The sequence below is a fragment of the Oryx dammah genome, unplaced genomic scaffold (assembly GCF_014754425.2).
Source record: "Oryx dammah isolate SB20612 unplaced genomic scaffold, SCBI_Odam_1.1 HiC_scaffold_27, whole genome shotgun sequence".
Lineage (NCBI taxonomy): Eukaryota > Metazoa > Chordata > Mammalia > Artiodactyla > Bovidae > Oryx > Oryx dammah.
The window spans coordinates 14,910,998-14,929,138 of NW_024070211.1; the positions used below are offsets into that span (position 1 = coordinate 14,910,998).

The 18,141-nt window shown below is 50.8% G+C and overlaps 2 protein-coding genes across 3 annotated transcripts in view; one reads left to right on the top strand and one right to left on the bottom strand.

Annotated features, from left to right (window-relative positions):
• Positions 1-6,188, top strand: part of KIAA1522 (KIAA1522 ortholog) — a 28,442-nt gene extending 22,254 nt beyond the window's left edge. For both annotated transcript variants that reach the window (XM_040228052.1, XM_040228054.1), the window contains exons 4-7: positions 216-339; positions 895-1,011; positions 1,117-3,636; positions 4,058-6,188. In XM_040228052.1, coding sequence (XP_040083986.1) covers positions 216-339; positions 895-1,011; positions 1,117-3,636; positions 4,058-4,065 — 2,769 coding nt within the window. In that variant the 3' untranslated portion in view covers positions 4,066-6,188. The remainder of the gene's footprint in view (positions 1-215; positions 340-894; positions 1,012-1,116; positions 3,637-4,057) is intronic.
• A 283-nt stretch (positions 6,189-6,471) lies between these two features.
• Positions 6,472-18,141, bottom strand: part of YARS1 (tyrosyl-tRNA synthetase 1) — a 31,747-nt gene continuing 20,077 nt past the window's right edge. The window contains exons 6-13 of the mRNA XM_040228055.1: positions 17,147-17,239; positions 15,100-15,235; positions 14,589-14,674; positions 11,317-11,452; positions 10,273-10,370; positions 9,210-9,403; positions 8,541-8,682; positions 6,472-7,282 (exon numbers count right to left, since the gene is read on the bottom strand). Of these exons, the coding sequence (XP_040083989.1) occupies positions 7,172-7,282; positions 8,541-8,682; positions 9,210-9,403; positions 10,273-10,370; positions 11,317-11,452; positions 14,589-14,674; positions 15,100-15,235; positions 17,147-17,239 (996 nt within the window). The 3' untranslated portion in view covers positions 6,472-7,171. The remainder of the gene's footprint in view (positions 7,283-8,540; positions 8,683-9,209; positions 9,404-10,272; positions 10,371-11,316; positions 11,453-14,588; positions 14,675-15,099; positions 15,236-17,146; positions 17,240-18,141) is intronic.

An 18,141-nucleotide genomic window follows, 5' to 3' on the forward strand; every position in this document is an offset into this window, starting at 1 on the left:
TTCTGGATCTGTTTCCTTTCTGTATTGTGAAAACTAGACTAGTTGCCCGCTGAGGGCTGGTCCAGGGTAGCTCTGGTTGATGCCCACTCAGTGCTAGGTGACACTGGGACAGGTTAGGAGGGGTGAATCTGAGCCAGAAGTTCAAAAGGGGGAGCCTGCAGAGGCAAGCGTCAGCCCCACTCACGCCTCTGGGCTGATCCTGCTTCTCCCAACAGTCTTCCCGCACTGGGCCAGATGATGATAGCATCTCCTTCTGCAGCCAGACCACGTCCTACACGGCTGAGAGCTCCACGGCAGAGGACGCGCTCTCCATCCGCTCTGAGATGATCCAGCGCAAAGGTGTCTGCTCACCAGCCAGGGATTCTTGGGCAAGGGAGGGGGAGCGGCGGGCACCTAGCACCTGCAGTTTTCCCTTTTCCTCCTAATCCAGTGTTTCCCAAGACACTGTGACTCAGTGAATTCAGGAAACATGGTACCCTGTGTCCTCTTGGAGATTCGTGATGAATGTTAACTGAAAAGCAGGGTAGTTCAGAGTTGAGAAACCTGGGTTTGAGCCTTGTGTTGATACAGCTGTGTGATCTTGGGCCAACCCTTTACCTCTCTGTGTTTCTGTTTGATGTTCTATAAAAAAGAGGACAAGAATACTTACCTTATGGGAACAAACGCCAAGTATTTAGAACACATAATAAGTGTTCACTAAATGGAAATTATCCTTATTGACCTAGTAGAACCTTGCAGAAGAGCATCTAGCTTTAACCCAGTTTTGCCCATGCCTGCTTGACGGTGGAAATCTTTTTTCACAGAGCTCTTGTTAATAGTCTGTAAAAGTCGTGCTTGGCGGAATGTGCCCCAAGGCCTGCTCTAACAGTTTCTCTCCCCTGGACTGGCCCCCAGGCTCCACCTTCCGGCCCCACGACTCCTTTCCCAAACCATCTGGAAAGTCGGGGCGCCGGCGGCGGGAGCGGCGGAGCACGGTGCTGGGACTACCGCAGCACGTGCAAAAGGAACTCGGTGAGCACCCCATTGAGGAGGCTGTGGTTGGGAGCCCTGGCCCACCCCTCCGCTGACTCCCGCCCACGTCTCCACTGACTCCCACGTCCTCCTTGGTCTTTCCAGGCCTGCGAAATGAACGTGAGCCACCAGGTACGCCTCGGCCTCCGGGTCCACGGGACGCTGTACGCATTCCCACAGTGGATGGCCGTCCGGCAGGCCCGGCCGCAGGGCCGGGGGCCAGGGTGTCCCTGCAGGCGCTGGAGGCAGAGGCTGAAGCCGGGGCCGAGGCCATGCTGCAGCGCCACATCGACCGCATCTACCGCGATGACACGCTCTTCGGCCGGTCCACGGGGGCGCGGCCCCCGCCGCTAACCCGGCCCATGTCCCTGGCAGTGCCCGGACTGACGGGAGGGGCCGGGCCTCCAGAACCCCTGAGCCCGGCCATGTCCATCTCGCCCCAGGCCACCTACTTGTCGAAGCTGATCCCGCACGCCGTGCTGCCGCCCACCGTGGACGTGGTGGCCCTGGGCCGCTGCAGCTTGCGCACCCTGAGCCGCTGCAGCCTGCTCTCAGCCAGCCCGGCCTCCGTCCACTCTCTGGGCCGTTTCTCCTCCGTGTCCAGCCCGCGACCCCGCAGCCGCCACCCTTCCTCCTCCAGCGACACCTGGAGCCATTCTCAGTCCTCCGAGACCATCGTGTCTGACGGCTCCACCCTCTCCTCCAAGGGTGGCTCTGAGGGCCGCCCAGAGGGCTCCGGGGACAACAGCAGCAGGGCGCCCCCTCCGCAGGGGGGCAGCGGGCGGGGCTCTCCCAGCGGGGGCAGCACCGCCGAAGCCTCGGACACGGTCAGCATTCGGAGCGGGAGCCAGCTGTCTGGCCGGAGCGTGTCCCTACGTAAGCTGAAGCGGCCCCCGCCGCCTCCCCGCCGGACCCACTCGCTCCATCAGCGCAGCTCGGCAGTCCCTGATGGGCCCTTGGGGCTGCCCCCCAAGCCTGAGCGGAAGCAGCAGCTGCAGCCGCCCCGGCCGCCCACCACTGGAGGGTCGGAAGGGATGGCGGCCCCGCCCTGTCCACCCAGCTCGGCAGGCGGCTGGGTGTCTGGCTTGTCTCCGGGTGGCTCCCGGCGCCCCCCACGCTCCCCGGAACGGACACTCTCACCCTCCAGTGGATACTCGAGCCAAAGTGGTACCCCTACCCTCCCCCCCAAGGGTCTAGCAGGGGCTCCTGCTTCCCCAGGCAAGGCCCAGCCCCCTAAACCAGAACGCGTCACTTCCCTTCGATCTCCCGGGGCCTCGGTCTCTTCCTCGCTCACGTCTCTGTGTTCCTCTTCCTCTGATCCAGCACCCTCAGACCGCTCTGGTCCTCATATGTCGACTGCCCTGGGTGACAGGTTTGTCATACCTCCCCATCCCAAGGTGGCTGCCCCCTTCTCCCCACCTCCCTCTAAGCCCAAGAGTCCAAACCAAGCTGCCCTTGCTCCTGCTCTAGTCCCTGGGCCTGTTTCTACCACCGCTGCCAGTTCCGAGTCCCCACCCACTCCCCAGACATCCCTGACCCCACCTCAGGCATCTGCTGCCTCCAAAGACCAGTCACCCCCTCCGTCCCCACCCCCATCGTATCACCCACCCCCACCCCCCACTAAGAAGCCAGAGGTGGTTGAGGGGCCCTTGTCTGCCCCTGAGACCACTGAGGAGCCCCTCCAAGATCCCAACTGGCCCCCTCCCCCGCCTCCTACCCCCGAGGAGCAGGACCTGTCCATGGCCGACTTCCCACCACCCGAGGAAGCCTTTTTCTCTGTGGCTAGCCCTGAGCCCGCAGGGCCTTCACCCCTCCCAGAGGCCTCCTTATCTGATGTTTCCTTCCAGAACCAGCCCTCTGGTACCCCAGACCCTCCCCCAGCCCCGCCAGCCCCACCTGCTGCTGGCTCTGTCGCAGGGCTCCTGGCCAAGGCCCCTCGGAAGGAGCCGGTGGGCTGCAGCAAGGGTGGGGGCCTTCCCCGGGAGGATGCCAGCCCCCCGCTGGTCACACCCTCACTCCTGCAGACGGTTCGGCTGCGCTCTGTGGGCGCTCCCACGGTGGCTCCAAATCCAGCATCGGGGCCATCGCCCCCCCAGAAGCCACTCCGAAGGGCCCTATCAGGGAGGGCCAGCCCTGCATCTGCCACATCCTTGGGGCTCCATGCGGCTGTTCGGCTCAAGGCCTCTAACCTGGCTGTCAGCACGGGCCCTGTGGGTGCCCAGCCCAATGGACCACCTGAGGCAGAGCCACGGTCCCCTGCCTCTACGGCCAGCTTCATCTTCTCCAAGGGCACTAAGAAGCTGCAGCTGGAGCGGCCTGTGTCCCCGGAGACCCAGGCTGACCTCCAGCGGAACCTGGTAGCTGAACTAAGGAGCATCTCAGAGCAACGGCCACCCCAGGCCCCAAAGAAGCCACCTAAGGCTCCCCCGCCCGTGGCTCGCAAGCCTTCTGGGGGCGTGCCCCTTCCCACCTCCCCCAGCTTTCCTCGGGCTGAGCCCCTTACTGCGCCTCCCACCAACGGGCTCCCCCATGCCGAGGACAGGACTAAGGAGGAGCTGGCAGAGAATGGAAGTGTCCTGCAGCTGGTGGGCCCCGAGGAGCAGAAGCTGGGCCTGCCCACTACAGGTACAGTGGGCTGGGAGGGGTGGGGTGTGGAATCCAGCACTGGTCATGGGACACAGGTATTGAAGTTCTGCCCTTAGGGACTTGCTCTTGGATCTTGAAGGTTTTTCTGGTCTCGGGGTGTTTGGGGAGGGTGACCTGTCACCTCCGATGAGCTCCATTGAAGGAGTTTGGTATGAGGGTCTCTGGAGTCAGACCTACCGAGTTTGAATTCCAGCTCTGCCATTTTATCCACCCATTCTGGCCTCGAGTTCCTCACTGTGAAGTGTGAGGAGTGATACTTTATAGAGGCAGAGGGAGCATTTGTAAAATGTCAAGCCCCATGCTGTTGGCGTGGTCAGTAAAGCAAGGGGGTGAGGATGTGCCCTGGGCTTAACCAAACTCAGGGGCCCTTGGCTGAGTGTCCCTTCTTTGCCCTCTGCAGACCCATAGAAAGCGCTGGTCTGACCACCAGACACCTCGCTGGCACTGCTGACCCATCCCAGGAATACATTCTCAGGGACCTGAGCGGCTCCGAGGATGAGAGGATACGGCAGACACTTAACCTAATGGGGGGACGCCTGCAGCCTTAACCTCCACGGCCTTTGGTATTTATGCAAGCCTGTGTGGATCCTGTCCTCCAAGTCACCCAGCTCTCATGCCTTTTCCTGAGTGGACTCACCTGTGGCAGCTGCTGCTTGTCTTGGCCTTAGCCTCATCTTGGAGGAGGTAGCTGGTGGGAGTGGATGTCTGCGCCCCCTGCTGGCCTCAAGGCCACAGAGATGGGGGACCACAGCACCTCACTTACTTTTTTTTTCATATCCAAATCATGCACATGCTGTAGTCCAGAATCAAAGCACTTTTGAAAAGTGGCTGCATGTCCATCCCCCAGGGCCCGTGAAGCCACATTCCAAGGGCCTGTTTACATGGCAGCAGCATCAGTTCCCAGCAGCCAGCCCATGGCTGGAACTAACCTGTCCCCACCCTCTGATCTAGTTTGCTCCTTTTCTTAGTTCTTGGAGGTAGGCAAGTCGTATTCCCACAGGCTTCTCCAGGCTGGAGGCAGGGTTGGGGCTGTGGCATTCCAAAGCACAAAAGGTGCAGTGGGGGCTAGCCCCCCTGTGTCTCAACTTACCACCAACCAGCTTCCTGCCTTCTAGTTCCGCCAGGTGCTTCATGCAGGGGACAGGAAGTGGGAGCCTGTCAAGGTCCAAATGGGTGGTGGAGACCACCAGAGGGGAGGTTCACAGGCTTGCTCTGCCCTCCGAGAACAGCAGGCAGTCATGTCATGGGTCACTTGGCCCCATTTCACTTGATCAGGTTGGTGTGGGCGAGCATGACTCTTTAGAGGCAGGAGCCCACGGAGCGTGGCAGAGCTGGGTCCCTTTCAGCTTAGCAGGAAATACTGAGGACGTGGATGAAAGGGTGGGGCTGGGGCTGGCAGGGAAGAGCTGCTTTGGGCAGTGGGCTAGGACCTTGCCCTGTGGATTTCATCCTGAGCTACCTTTGCTCTGCTCTGTGCATGTCCTTTCTGCAGCTGCCTGTTAGTGCAGGTGGTTCCACTGGGGGAGGGTGCTGACACTGAGTGACAGGATGGGAAGCCAAGGGTGCATTCTATTCCAGACTTTTCCCTAGTCAAAGCGGGGGCACTTGCTGCTCCTAGGGGCAGGCTGGGTGGTTCCCCGCCCCGTAGATGTCAGTCTCTGCTACTGATCTCTCCAGGAATCTTACTGATCTTTCCATGTTCAACCAGTGCCACCTATGTTGATAAGCTCGTCTCCTCCGAGGTTCCACGGGGGTGACCCTACTGCTTCCTCCTGCTGTCACCAGGGTTGCCCCTTCTGTATTGATCTTCTTTCTTCAACAGTGACTCAGGCTTGAGCTGGACAAGGAACCTTTTTAGCTGCTTCTTCACCCAGGAGACAGGTTGACCCTCTCCCAGAACAAGAGATGGGAACACAGGGGATGTAGTTGGAGAGCCCAGGTTCCTCTGGCCCTCTCTACCATCTTCTCTGCAGCTATAAACCAGTGTTCTTGCCTGCCTGCTGGGTATGTGTTGTGCCTGCCCAGTAAGATGGGGAAGACAGTCGGTAAACCAGCTCTGCTCAGAGCTCCTGATCAACCTCCTGGGAATGAGGGACTAGGACCAGGCCAGAGCTTCCGTGACATCAAGCCTAGGCAGCGGCCAGAGAGCTGCTGCAAGTGGGAGGGAGCCCACCTTCTCTCTCCCTCCCCTCTCTGTTACTCCTTATCTTCAGTTAGTCCTCTGAGCTTGTTTCCCCACTGGGTGGGACAGAGTTGAAAGGAGAAGGGAGGATCTCCCAAGAGGCAATCCTTCTTTGTCCTCTGGGGTAAATGAACTTGACCTAGTGTACATGGAGACCAAAAGCCTCTGATTTTTAATTTCCATGAAAATGTTAGAGAGAGAAGTATATATATATATATATTTCTTTAAATTTTTGAGTCTTTGATATGTCTATACAATCTGTTCCCTCTGCCCTGAAGCCGGAGTGAGACACATGGAAAAACTCTGTGTGGATTTCATTCAAAGGTGTTAATTAAATGATTAAAACTTGGTTGTGGCTGGTGCTTCTTAATGGGGAGGGTCAGGGTGGTGGTCTGCACCCTACATTTAGAAAGGAAAATGTTCTGGACCCCCAAGTGAGCCTTTTCTGCTCAACACAGCTATAGGGAAAGTCAAGGTATCTGCGGTCCAGCCCAGTCCATCCATGCCCCCATTACAGGTTCAAAAGTCCAAGATACATGCAGCCCTAGGCAGGGTGAGGAGCCCAGAAGCTGCTATACTGTGTTCTCTGCTGAGCGGGTCCAGCTCACAGACAAGTCCCATCCAGGCACCCTTGTTCAAATATTTTATTTGAATTTATGACAGCGACATTTAGTGGCTCTGAGATGGCTTATGGAGAAGTACCCCACCCTCCCCGAGGAAAACCAGTCTGTGCCATCCAACAACACACAGCTGGTTGAGGGAGTATCCCCACCTAGCATGATCAAAGGACATTCCAGGAGCCCTGGGGCAGGTCCTTCCCCCCAGCGCCAAGCCTCAGAGTTGGCATGCTGGGGGAAAGCTGCCAGCCACTTGGTAGACCACTAGGTTCTCTGTTTTCCCTTCCCTCCCCTTTTCAAATCCCACAGTTTCCTGTTGGGGAGAGGCTGTAATCAGCCTGGTTCAGGCACCAGATCCCAGCCAGAGACATGGCTGCCGTGATAACTCTAGGAAAACTGGAAACCAATATTTTTCCAATTAGAAGGATTATGGCATAAACTTTTTCTGAGTTACATTATACTGAAACCAGATTCGTCAGATCAGCTGCCAAGGGAAGGTAGGGCTGGACTCCCCTTCATTCCGCAGGTCAGCCTCTCCCTGCAGCCAGACAGGGTGCTCCCGGATCCTAGGGAGGCTGAGCTGCCCCTCACCAAGTCTTGTGCCTAAAAGAGTCCTGAATGTCTTGCTTCAGTGTCCTGGGAGATGGATAAGCAGGTGATGGACGGAGCAAATTAAGGAGAGATGATGAGAAAGGGGAGGAAGACGCCAGGTTGGCTAGCTGATGTTCCCCCCTTTCAGCGATTTACAGGAGACGGACCCCAGCTTGGTCATGAAGTTGGTTTGCTTCCACTGTGCAATGCACTCGTCAGAAATTTTAAAGTCAGCCTGGGCAAGAAAAATAACAAAAAAAAGTGATTATAGTGATGGTGGCAGGACTGCAAGAAAACAGACTCTTACATTACTAGTAATGTAAGGTGACTCAACTTCTCTAAGAGAGCAGTTTGTGAAAACTTTCATCTCCTATCATTTGCCTAAGGTAAGTTCACTTTAGGAATTTAGTTTAAGAAAATAATCATGAATAAGTACAAAGAACTGGTATAATGCATCTACTGTAGCATTCTAAGTGAAAATCTGAGAACAACCTCAATGTCCAAATAATGTTTTGGAAATGATCATTATGACACTATACTATATATATATGATTCTCACTTCTCAGTATTTAAAAGATGGGTAAATTTTTGAAGCATAAAGTTAAAAAAAAAAATAAACATACAGTACGACTCAAACTACCAATATAAACACATTATCACTACACATAAAAGAAGTCCAGAAGGAAACCAATCACTAATGACATTTTTCAGAACCAGTAGGTAGCAGAATTATAGATGTTAGTTTTGTTCCCTCTACATTTTAGACATTTCTACAGTGAAAACTTATTTTATAGCCAGAAAAAAATAAGTTGATTCAAAAAACCAGCCTGGGAAACTAGGAAAGGAGGGAGTGGATAAAGCCAGGTGTCACTTGCAGGAGCACGGAGAGGTAGAGACCACTCTCAAAGCCCTCCAGAAACACTTGTCTGTTGAGGAAACGAAGTATTAACTAGATAAAGCCACATGTGCAGTGACTTAGCTGCACAAGGAGAGTGAATCTCTGCTGCTTTATGCAGTGATGTAGCCCCAGCACCTAGAACAGTGCCAGACATACACGTTAGGGACTCAACAGGTGCTGAATGAATGAATGAGTTCTGGGCAGGTGATGCAAGTCAGTGCTCTGAGAATCAGTGCTCTCACACCAGGCTGGGCAGGAAGGACTCCAGGAGGGCTCTGATCCTGGCTCTTTCACTTCCGGTGACCCTGTGTGGCCGTGCCAGATAAACTGGGGATCATCTCCCATCACAGATGAAGATCTAACGAGGAAACATCTGCAGTGCCTCACACGCTGCCTCCAACAGCCTGCAGGTGCTCAGTGCCTGTGAAGGCCCGTGGGCTCTCAGGCACCTCATTTGAGAGGGCTGGAATGAAGGAAGAGAGGGGCTTAGATGCAGGAAGGCCCAGCTGGGGAAAGGGCAGGTGTGGAATCAGTAACAGCAATTTGCAGACAGTCCGGGCAGCCCCGGAAAGAGGGAAAAAGTGCAGCTTGTTACCTGCAATTTTTCAAAGACTTTCTTCTTGGGCTTCAGCTCTTCGTCTGGTTGGCCCTTCTCATAGCCCTTCACAAACACTCGCTCACCAGGAGCAGAGCCTGCAGGAGGGTCTAGAGGCTCAATCTTGCGGTTTACCCCTTCTCTGGAAGGACACACAGGACAGTGAGACAGTGAGGCCATGGATGGCCTCCAGCTGCCGTGGAGGCCAAAGCACTGGGGCCTTTACCTCAGGGGCTCTAATAGGATTTAGGGTACCCTCAATGCCAGAGCCCCTGGAGCTCCTCACTGCTGGACCACATCTCTGGACATTACCAGCACTGGGTCAACCAGGGCTCAACTGAAATCCTATGTCAGGAGAGGTTCCAAAATTTGGGCTTTTAAGGGATATGACTTAATAGCCAATGAACTGGGTTTGAATCCTAGCTTCACCCATTACTAGTAGAGAGACCTGAGCATGCACATAGCTCTGAATCTTCAATTTCTATTTTAATACAGTTAACTTCAGGTAAAGTGCTTCATCCACGGTTCTTATACAATAAGTAATTCCTCCATGCATCATCTTTTGGGGTGTATTCTCAGGGCCTCCACCCGGTATGTGGAAGGGCAGCATGTGGGCCACCCCCCTCTTCCTGGCCTCCCAAGGCCCTCTAACCCCCGGTTCTCACTCACACAGAAGCGCACAGGAGCATGCCTTGGGACTCAACTCCTCTCATCTTTTGGGGTTTCAGATTGCACAGCACCACCACCAGCCTGTCCTGTAGTTCCTCCCTGGGCACAAACTGCACCAGGCCGCTCACCACAGTCCGTGGCTCAGCTTCCCCCACATCAATCTTCTCCACATACAGGCTGTCTGCATCTGGGTGCTGCCACAAGAGATGTCAAGTCTTGGAGAGTATCCCAGTGGAACAGATCATGGGGCCTGGTGAGTCCTCTGGCTCTAGAAAAGGGCATCCATTCCCTACCGGGGGCCCAAGAGGAACCCTCTAGAGCTAACTCTCCAGGTCTCAGATAGCAGACATGGGAAAGGGCCCTGAAGAGGCAGATTTGAGTAACATGAGGCTAATTAAGTGCATTAGAGGTGAAAGGAGTCTCTAACAGAGATTAAAATGGCCTAGAGTGCCTGGGTGACCATCCTTATGGCCAAATGTGTGCTGGATCAAACCCAATCCTGGGGGGTACTGGAAGATGGGGGATGGCTACCGGCTTCACCATCTGAAACGAGAGCATCACCAGCTCTTTCAAGGTAGTTTTGGTGGTTGGTCTAAATGGCGAAAAGCAAATATATACTGGGAGAAAAAAAATACCCAGACCACTGGTCCTAGGCTATTGGCTACAAAGCTTTCTGCCTCTGAGAATGAGGAAGTCCTTCTTTCTCCCTTCACCATTTTCTGGGGTGGGGACAGGGAAGGACAAAGTGGCTGATCAACGATAAGGCCTGCAACTAGTCCAGACAAGCTGGGAGATACCAGGTGACTCCATCAGACTGGATGTGATAAACAAGTTCCTTCTGACTAACATCCGCTCTATACTCTGAGTTCCTGGCTGTGTTTGGTTGCATAAGGTCCAGAGATGGCCAGGGGAAAAGCCTGACGCCTCGAACTAGATGCTTAGGTGCTGACTTGCAGTATGACCTAAGGCTTGTTGCTTTCCCTCCCAGGCCAGGTTTCCTCCAGATGGAAGCAGACAAACCTGACCCTGTCTGCCTCTCCAGGATGTGGTGGAAAATGAGTACCTTGTCCACACTAATGACTTTCCCCACACGGATATCCAGCCGGGATGGGATGACCTCCTCTGGTTCTGAATTCTTGGCAGGGCCTTTGACAGCTGGCTCTGAGGATGAGAAGAACCCAAGGCTCAGAGCTCTCCTCCTTCCCACGACAGGTCAGCTGCTGATGCCCTCAAACGAGGACACAAACAGGACTTAGTGCAGAATCCCCAGAATCCACCCACTGAACTGGAACAGAGGCGGCTGCTGCTGAGAAGTACCAGATTTCACCTCTCTCCCCCTCAGGTATTGGGCTGGAGGGGAGAGGAGGGGTTGGTGTAGCTTTGCCGCCATTCACACGTTCCATATAAAAGTACTGAGCCTTTTCTGGGAGGCCCCCACAAAGACCATCAATGTTAACATCTCAGCTTCGTGGCTACATGGCTGGTCGACTAAGAGCCAGTCAGGAAAACGTAGAGGGAACTGGGTGAATCTAGAGATCGGCTTCCCTAAGGAGCTGTGCAGGCCCTGCCTGAGCAGCTACATCAGCCTCAGGGTCTAACGCAACCTATCTCCCTAACTGAAGACGTGGGTTTTATGAAAGGACCAGAGCGTGTGCCTCACAGCAGCACTGCCAGCAGGGTATCCGCTTCAGGTGGCTCAGCGGTGAACCCACTGCCAATGCAGGCGAAAAGCTTCCCTGAGTCGGATGATCCCCTGGAGGAGGAAACAGCATCCCCCTCCAGGATTCTTGCCTGGGAAATTCCATGGACAGAGGAGTCTGGTGGGGCTACAGTCCATGGTGTCACCAAAGAGTCGGTCATGACTTAGCAACTAAAACAACAGCAAAATTGCTTCATGGTACCAACCAAACCAAATTCAAGCTGACTGGAGTTTTCCATTCCAGCAGTCAATGGGGCATGACATCCCGGCATTTCAGACCCTCCTGGCTTCTTGGGACAAACGCTCTTCTGAGGCACTGACAGGCTCTCTACATGTCGCTCATGCTCTCTCTTGTCAGCAGCCCCCACACACCCCCCCCTTCCCGGGCCCCTCCCCAGCTGGCCTTACTCTGCTTTGAGGGATCTGGGTAGGCAGCGCTGGACAGTTTCTTCAGAGCAGGGGTATTAAACTTCTCCCGGATGGGATCCAGCAACTTGTTCAGGGCAACTTCAACAGAATTCTTTAGGTCTCCAGGGTGTACAACCTGCAAGTGTGCAAGGCCGGGTGAGAGGGGCACAGGACACCTGGATCTACTAAGAAAAATGTGCGGATAGAATGCACGGCGTTTTCCCAGCAGTCTTATTCGAACCTTAGAACAACCTTGTGAAGCTGGCAGAGCAGAGAAGGGGACACAGGTTCAACAGGTTATCTAGTTTGTCAGAGACCTAGGTCTTCTGACACTGAATTCCATACTAACTTGAGAGTTTGCAGAGGCTAAACGTTTCTAATTAGTCAAATTTCACTGTGCGTGCTAAGTCGCTCAGTTATGTCCGATTCTTTGCAACCCCATGGACTGTAGCCCGCCAGGCTCCTCTGTCCATGGGATTTTCTAGATAAGAATACTGCAGTGGGTTTTTGTCCCCTTCTCCAGGGGATCTTCCTGACCCAGGGACTGAACTCAAGTCTCTTGAGTCTCCTGCATTGGCAGGTGGGTTCTTTACCACTAGTCCCACCTGGGATGACTCAAATTCCTCCATTTACGCTCTGAGTAGTGGCATAAAGCAGGTATTATTTATATGCACGGAAACATTCACACGGGAACCCAGGGGCTACAGACAGCCTGAGGGGGAAGATGAGTGAGCAAGAAGGAAGAACAAAGGCTCTGGAGTTAGATCACCTGGGGTGAGAGTCCCAGCTAGCTGGGTGACCTCAAACCAGGCACTTAACCTCTCTGAGCTTTGGATTCTTCACTTAAAAAAATTAATGAAAATAACAATATTTGTATCTTCCAGCGTCGGAATGAGGATTAAATTACTTAACATGGGTGAAAATGATGCATAGTGCTAGTACATGGTAGGAGCTCAGTAATTCCATTTTTTCTTCTCGTGTCCCAGGACTAGAACCTTTACATCCTAAATCTGGCCCAAAAGGATCTGCTCAGGTATTCTGACAGATGTCCCTTAGGTATGAACACATGTAATGAAACACCACCTGTTTTGTTTGCGATGCTACTCCTTCATTTTCTCAGGAATGGTGGTGGTGGTGGTGTTGTCCACACCGTTTAGCATGTGGGATCTAGTTCCCTGACGAGGGGTTGAACCTGGTTCTAGAACCAAGTCCTAACCACTGGACCACCAGGGAAGTCCTTCCTTTTTAACAAAAGATAGGCTTTAGACCTGCACTGTCCAATATGGTGGCCACAAGCCGGATGTAGATATTTAAATCTAAGTTAGAATTCAGTTCTGTTGTCCTGGTCACACGTGGTCAGTGGCAACTGTGTCAGTGCAGATGAGAACGTGTCTACCATCACAGGAAGTGCTGCTGGTTATGTTGTCAGGCTCTTTCTTCAGAAACATTTTTTCTAGTCCTTCTTAGAGAAATAAAGTGAAAGTGTGATCACTCAGTCATGTCTGACTCTGCGACCCCGTGGACTGCAGCCCGTCAGGCTCCTCTGTCCATGGGGCTCTCCAGGCAAGAATACTGCAACGTGTACCCATTCCCTTCTCCAGGGGATCTTCCCGACCCAGGAATTGAACCTGGGTCTCCTGCTTTGTAGGCAGATTCTTTACCATCTGAGCCACCAGGGAAGCCTTCTTATCATTCCCACAAAGGACTGCTCATGAGGTTGAAGAGTTGAGTGTGGGTTCCGTGGCCTGCCTCAGGCTGCAGACAGAGGGTTTCAGAGCAACAGTTGCCAAATATCCAAAAAATGGGCCTGAAGGAACCTCAGAACTCAGAGGTCACCAAGTCTTTTCTTCCATTGGATGCTCAAACTCTCATATGACATTGCCTCCAGTGGTCCTCTGGCCTCTGCCTGAACACCCCAGTGATGGGGAATGAAAGGTCAGGCAAGACAGCCCTGTCCATCACCACACAACTGAGGTCATTACAAAGTTCTTCAAGCTTAAGCAAGCCTCCCTGCAGTCTGCATCTGTAGTCCTGGTTCAGCCCTCTGTTGCCACAGGAAGAAACCTCACCCCTAACTCAGGAGAGTCCTTGGGTTTGAGGATAGGTGAACACACACTTGCATCCCAGTTCAACATGCCCAGTTCTTTCAGCTTGTGCTTTATGACCTGGTTTGCAACCTGCTCCCTATCATGGCATCCTTCCTCTCCCCATCAATACACTCCAGATTGTCAAATGAACATTACCAGATTTATTTTTGTGAGGTTTATTTGACAAAAAAACCTCACAGAAAGTCCAACACAACCAAAATGGCCAGTGGCAACTGTGTTAGTGCAGATAAGCACATGTATCTTACCAAAGGCACTCAGAACATCGGGGAACTGAACGGTCAACTCCCCGGTCTGGACTCTACATTTCTGACGATGAGGCTAAGACCTCATGAACATTTCTGACAGCCCTGTCATACTGTTGATTCAGGCCACGTTCAGAGCCAGTTAAGACCCCCATCTCATCCACTATATACAGTCATTACTCCTTTCCTTTATCATCTGGCCCTGTCTTCCTCTCCCACAGTGGCCCCCTCGCCTTGCAGACTCCAGTCAGATTCTAAACCACTTGTGAGTCCCTAGATACCACGCTGCTTCCTCTTACCATGTCTCACACAATGGATTCCCTCATGGGTTTCCTGAAGAACGCCTAATGAGTGAACAGTGTGTGAACGTTATTCCCTCCACAAAGCTTTCCCAGACAGCCAGTTAGTCACTTCCTCCCCTTCTATTTCTGGACCATGGATACATGGTACAGTAAGCAGTAAATGACATTTATTTACATGTCATCCTCTCCTATGGACTATGAGCTTCACGAAGATTTAATCCTCTTTGTAATGTCAGCCCCTAGCATGGTGCCAAACACATGGGCACCTAGTAGGTCTTTTGTCAAATTGTCGAAATGAATAGTAGTCTCTCTTCTGTTCTTTTATAGTCGTGTCTCTTTTCTGAACCTTGATTTGGTACCTGAAATGCTTCATCTTGTTGGGTTTGGTCCTTCATTCCAGGTTAAGTCCTTTGGAGAGTGATTAAGACACCAACAGACTAGCTTTCTGCCATTTGCTAATCTACTCCACAAACCATCTGAATCCTCATCTGAGCCATTAACAAAATATACAGCCTTGAGATCATCATGACAGAGCCCTATGGCAGAGAGAAACTTGGTGAGACCACACGGAGAGGTTTGTCAGAATGAGTTCAGTGGGGATTATCCTCCTCTGGTATTACCTCATCAGCAAAGTCCTTTTCCAGGTCCAAGTAAGCTGTGTAAGTTTTGTTTCCACCCCATTTTTCATCTCGAAGGATCACAAACTCTGTAAGAAAAAGGATCCATGCCAACAAACTCACAGACAATGGCCAGTCAGCATCCCTGGCCCAAACGTGTATTTGTAGTTTCTGCCATGAATTTTAAACTTAATAGTACAGTATTTTATTGTTTTTTAAATTGGATCAGTGGCAGTGTTGTACACCCAGCTAGCATCCAAGCTCAGGGGTAACAACTGTGTCTTACATATCTTTTGTATTTCTCTACTCCCCATGCCTGCCACCTTCATTTCTACCACTCATGCCCACCCTGACGCCCCACTTAGAAGGGGTGTCACGTTAACGTGACAATCACACATTAACGTATGAGAAATCAGAGCAGAGAATCAGAGAAGCCAGCCTCTGGAGGAAGACTGTGAGAAGCCACACGGATAACCCAGCCTAAACTCTGAGAAGAAAACAGGAAGTATCTTACCAGACTTGAGGGGAAAGAGGACATGTCTGATGAAGGCCAGAACGCCGTTGTTCTCCACATTCCCTGGCTCACAGAAGGCCTTCTTCAGTTTTTTCTTTACATCCTCTTTCCGATCAAGCAGATCAATCTTGGACTCCTAGAAGCCAGGGAGGAGAGGAGGACCTCTTGTGGTTGAAAATGAGAATATGCTCAACTCATCTGTATTTTAATTTTTTGGACAAAGATGTAAACATTAAATGACTTTAATAATAGCAGAATTAATTGGAGTCAAGGACCACTCACTATACTACATAAAAACATTTTAATTTTTCTCTGTTCTTCCCAGGGCTTGTTTGTAGCATATGGAATCGTCACAAATTTATATCTAGAGAATAAATGTCCTTGGGACTATATCGTAAGTACTTCTGAGAGGTTACCTAGTCTTCACTTGTAGATTTTATGTTGTATTATATTCCCAATTTTTAGTGACAATATAATTTATTTAGCAGTTTCTAAACTGTCAGATTTGCTCTCATCTTTACAAATTATATACAACAAACCTCTTTGCAGAGGTCCTCTTGCCTTCTCTAGGATTACTTCCTTAAGCTACCAAACACTGCTGGGCCCCAAACTGGTTTCCGACAGGCATACACCAAGTGACACTGCCAATTGCCATGTGTGAGGAGACGTTTCCCAGCAATCACCAACACCAGGTATTATTTAGAGCCTCTGTCCTTTATAGGGCAACAGGCTTTGTTTCTTATTTTGGAGTGAGTGAGCTTATGCTCATTTGTGTCCAGTGGTTACCAAGCTCAGTCAACACAGGACTGGGTGTGAATCTCCTGGGGTGCTTAAAATACCATAAACTACTGGGCCCCACCCAAAGCTAATAAATCAAAATTTCTCAGGGTTCACCCAGGCATTTGCATTTTTAAAAGCTCTCCATGTGGTTCTGATGCAGTCACGTTTTGGAACTGATGCTGGTGCTATTTCTAGGATGAAGACATGGTAAACGTGACCAAATAGGATAATCTAGAAATCAGACTTAAAGAATTAGATGAATGTCCAAAAATGACTTCAATCTGAATCAACTAGTAGGCTGTGAAAGAAAATAAGATTCCTGAGTTGTTCCCCAGAACCATTTTATCAGTACGCCCAACGCAGGGGGTGCTGGATTCCACCCCTGGTCAGGGAACTAGATCCCACATGCTGCAACTGAGAGTCTGCAAGCTGTAACGAAGATCAAAGATCCTGTGTGCTGCAACCAAGACCTGGCACTGCCAAACAAATAAATATTTAAAAAAAAAAAAGAATCTCTAAGGACAGGGCCTTACTCTACACATACTCTCTCTCTTTTATAAAAGTTCCCTAGGTGATTCTAAAGATCAGCCGTGTTTGTGAACCCAGAACCCAAACTTCCATATCTTTGGGTCTACCAATTCTTCTATTCTGTGCCCTTAGAACAAAAGTGTACCTTCCCCAAGCAGGACTTTTAAATGTTAAGACACCATATTTATCAAAATCATCATATTAAATACCACCGTGAGAATCAAAGTGCTAACTGGTGTCAACAAGGACCTACTGCATAGCACAGGTAACTCTTCCCAATACTCTGTAATAAGTTACGTGGGAAAAAAAATCTGAAAAAGAATGGAGATATATATATATATATATATAACTAAATCACTTTGCTATATACCTGAAACACAATACTGTGAATCAATTATACTCTAAAATAAGTTAAAAACTAAATATAAAATATGTTACTTGGTGAAATTCAACTGTAGCCTTCACATTAATAAGGCTGAACTCTGTCACAGTTGTATGGCTGAAGAAACTACTTTTGCTTGCACTTCTTATTAGTAGCAGTAAAACTTAAAATTATAATTGGATCCCATCAGGACTGCTTCAATACTCAAGAACCACTGGAATTAACTGGATAACTTAAGATTTCTTATAGCTTAAATATTTGTGCGTTTTAGTTAGCCATGTTACTTTTCTTTCTAGTCCTCAATTTCTTCACCTTTTGCTAAAGATTTCTCAACTCAAGTCAGAGCTCGTAACCTACCTCTTCTGAAGAGCTCATTTTGCTGCCAGTTAATCCTGGAACCATAGGATTCATCAGATGGATTCGTTTTGAGTAACCAAGTGCAGGGAGGTACTAAGGAGTTAGAGAAACACACAAAAGCAGATGTTAGGATAAATTCCTCCTCAGTGCTCCAATCTCATCTAACCTGGCCTGTCACTTAACAGTTTGATATATGCCTTCCAATCTTTTTTTTCTACTGAATATATAACTTTTCAATGGTGATCATAATATGAACAAAGCTTTTTTTCCCTACTGTCCATTACTATTACATCATGAACCTACTGGACTTACTCTACCCACCATAAACAACTCTATTAGATAGCAACCAGTGTAGGGTTACAAATCGGGAGAGCAGGGAAGCGAGGTGACCCCATACCCACCCTGGCTTTCTCTTTGAGGGCATTTTTGTTTTCAAACTGAGTGCTGAGAAAAAAAGACCCAGCAGAGAGAAGCAGTCTTGACTAAGCAGAGGAGACAGAGGATAGAAGGAGGCTAAAGATTTGGAAAGGGTTCCAGAGTGAAGAGGCCCTCCAAAACTCCCAAAGTGCGCCAATGCTTTCTTTTTAAAAAATTTACTTATTTTTTACTGTAGTGGGTCTTTGCTGCACGCAGGCCTCCAGTTGCAACAAGTGGGGGCTCCTTTTTGTTGCGATGCAAGGGGCTCTCACTGTGGTGGCTTCCCTTGCTGTGAGCACAAGCTCTAGGTTCATGGGCTTCAGCAGCTGCAGGGCATGGGCTCGGGGGCTGTGGCACACAGACTTAGTTGCTCCATGGCATGTGGGACCTCCCCAGACCAGGGACCCAAAGAGGTTCCCTTGCGTTACAAGACAGATTCTTAACCACTGGACCACCAGGGAAGCCCCTCCATTGCTTCCTTGATTGAATCACAACTGTGCCAGAATTCAGAGAGACATAGGGAAGCCCAGCAGAGAACAGGCTCTGGGAGGTTGGAGACTTGAGCAAATTTTAGGGGC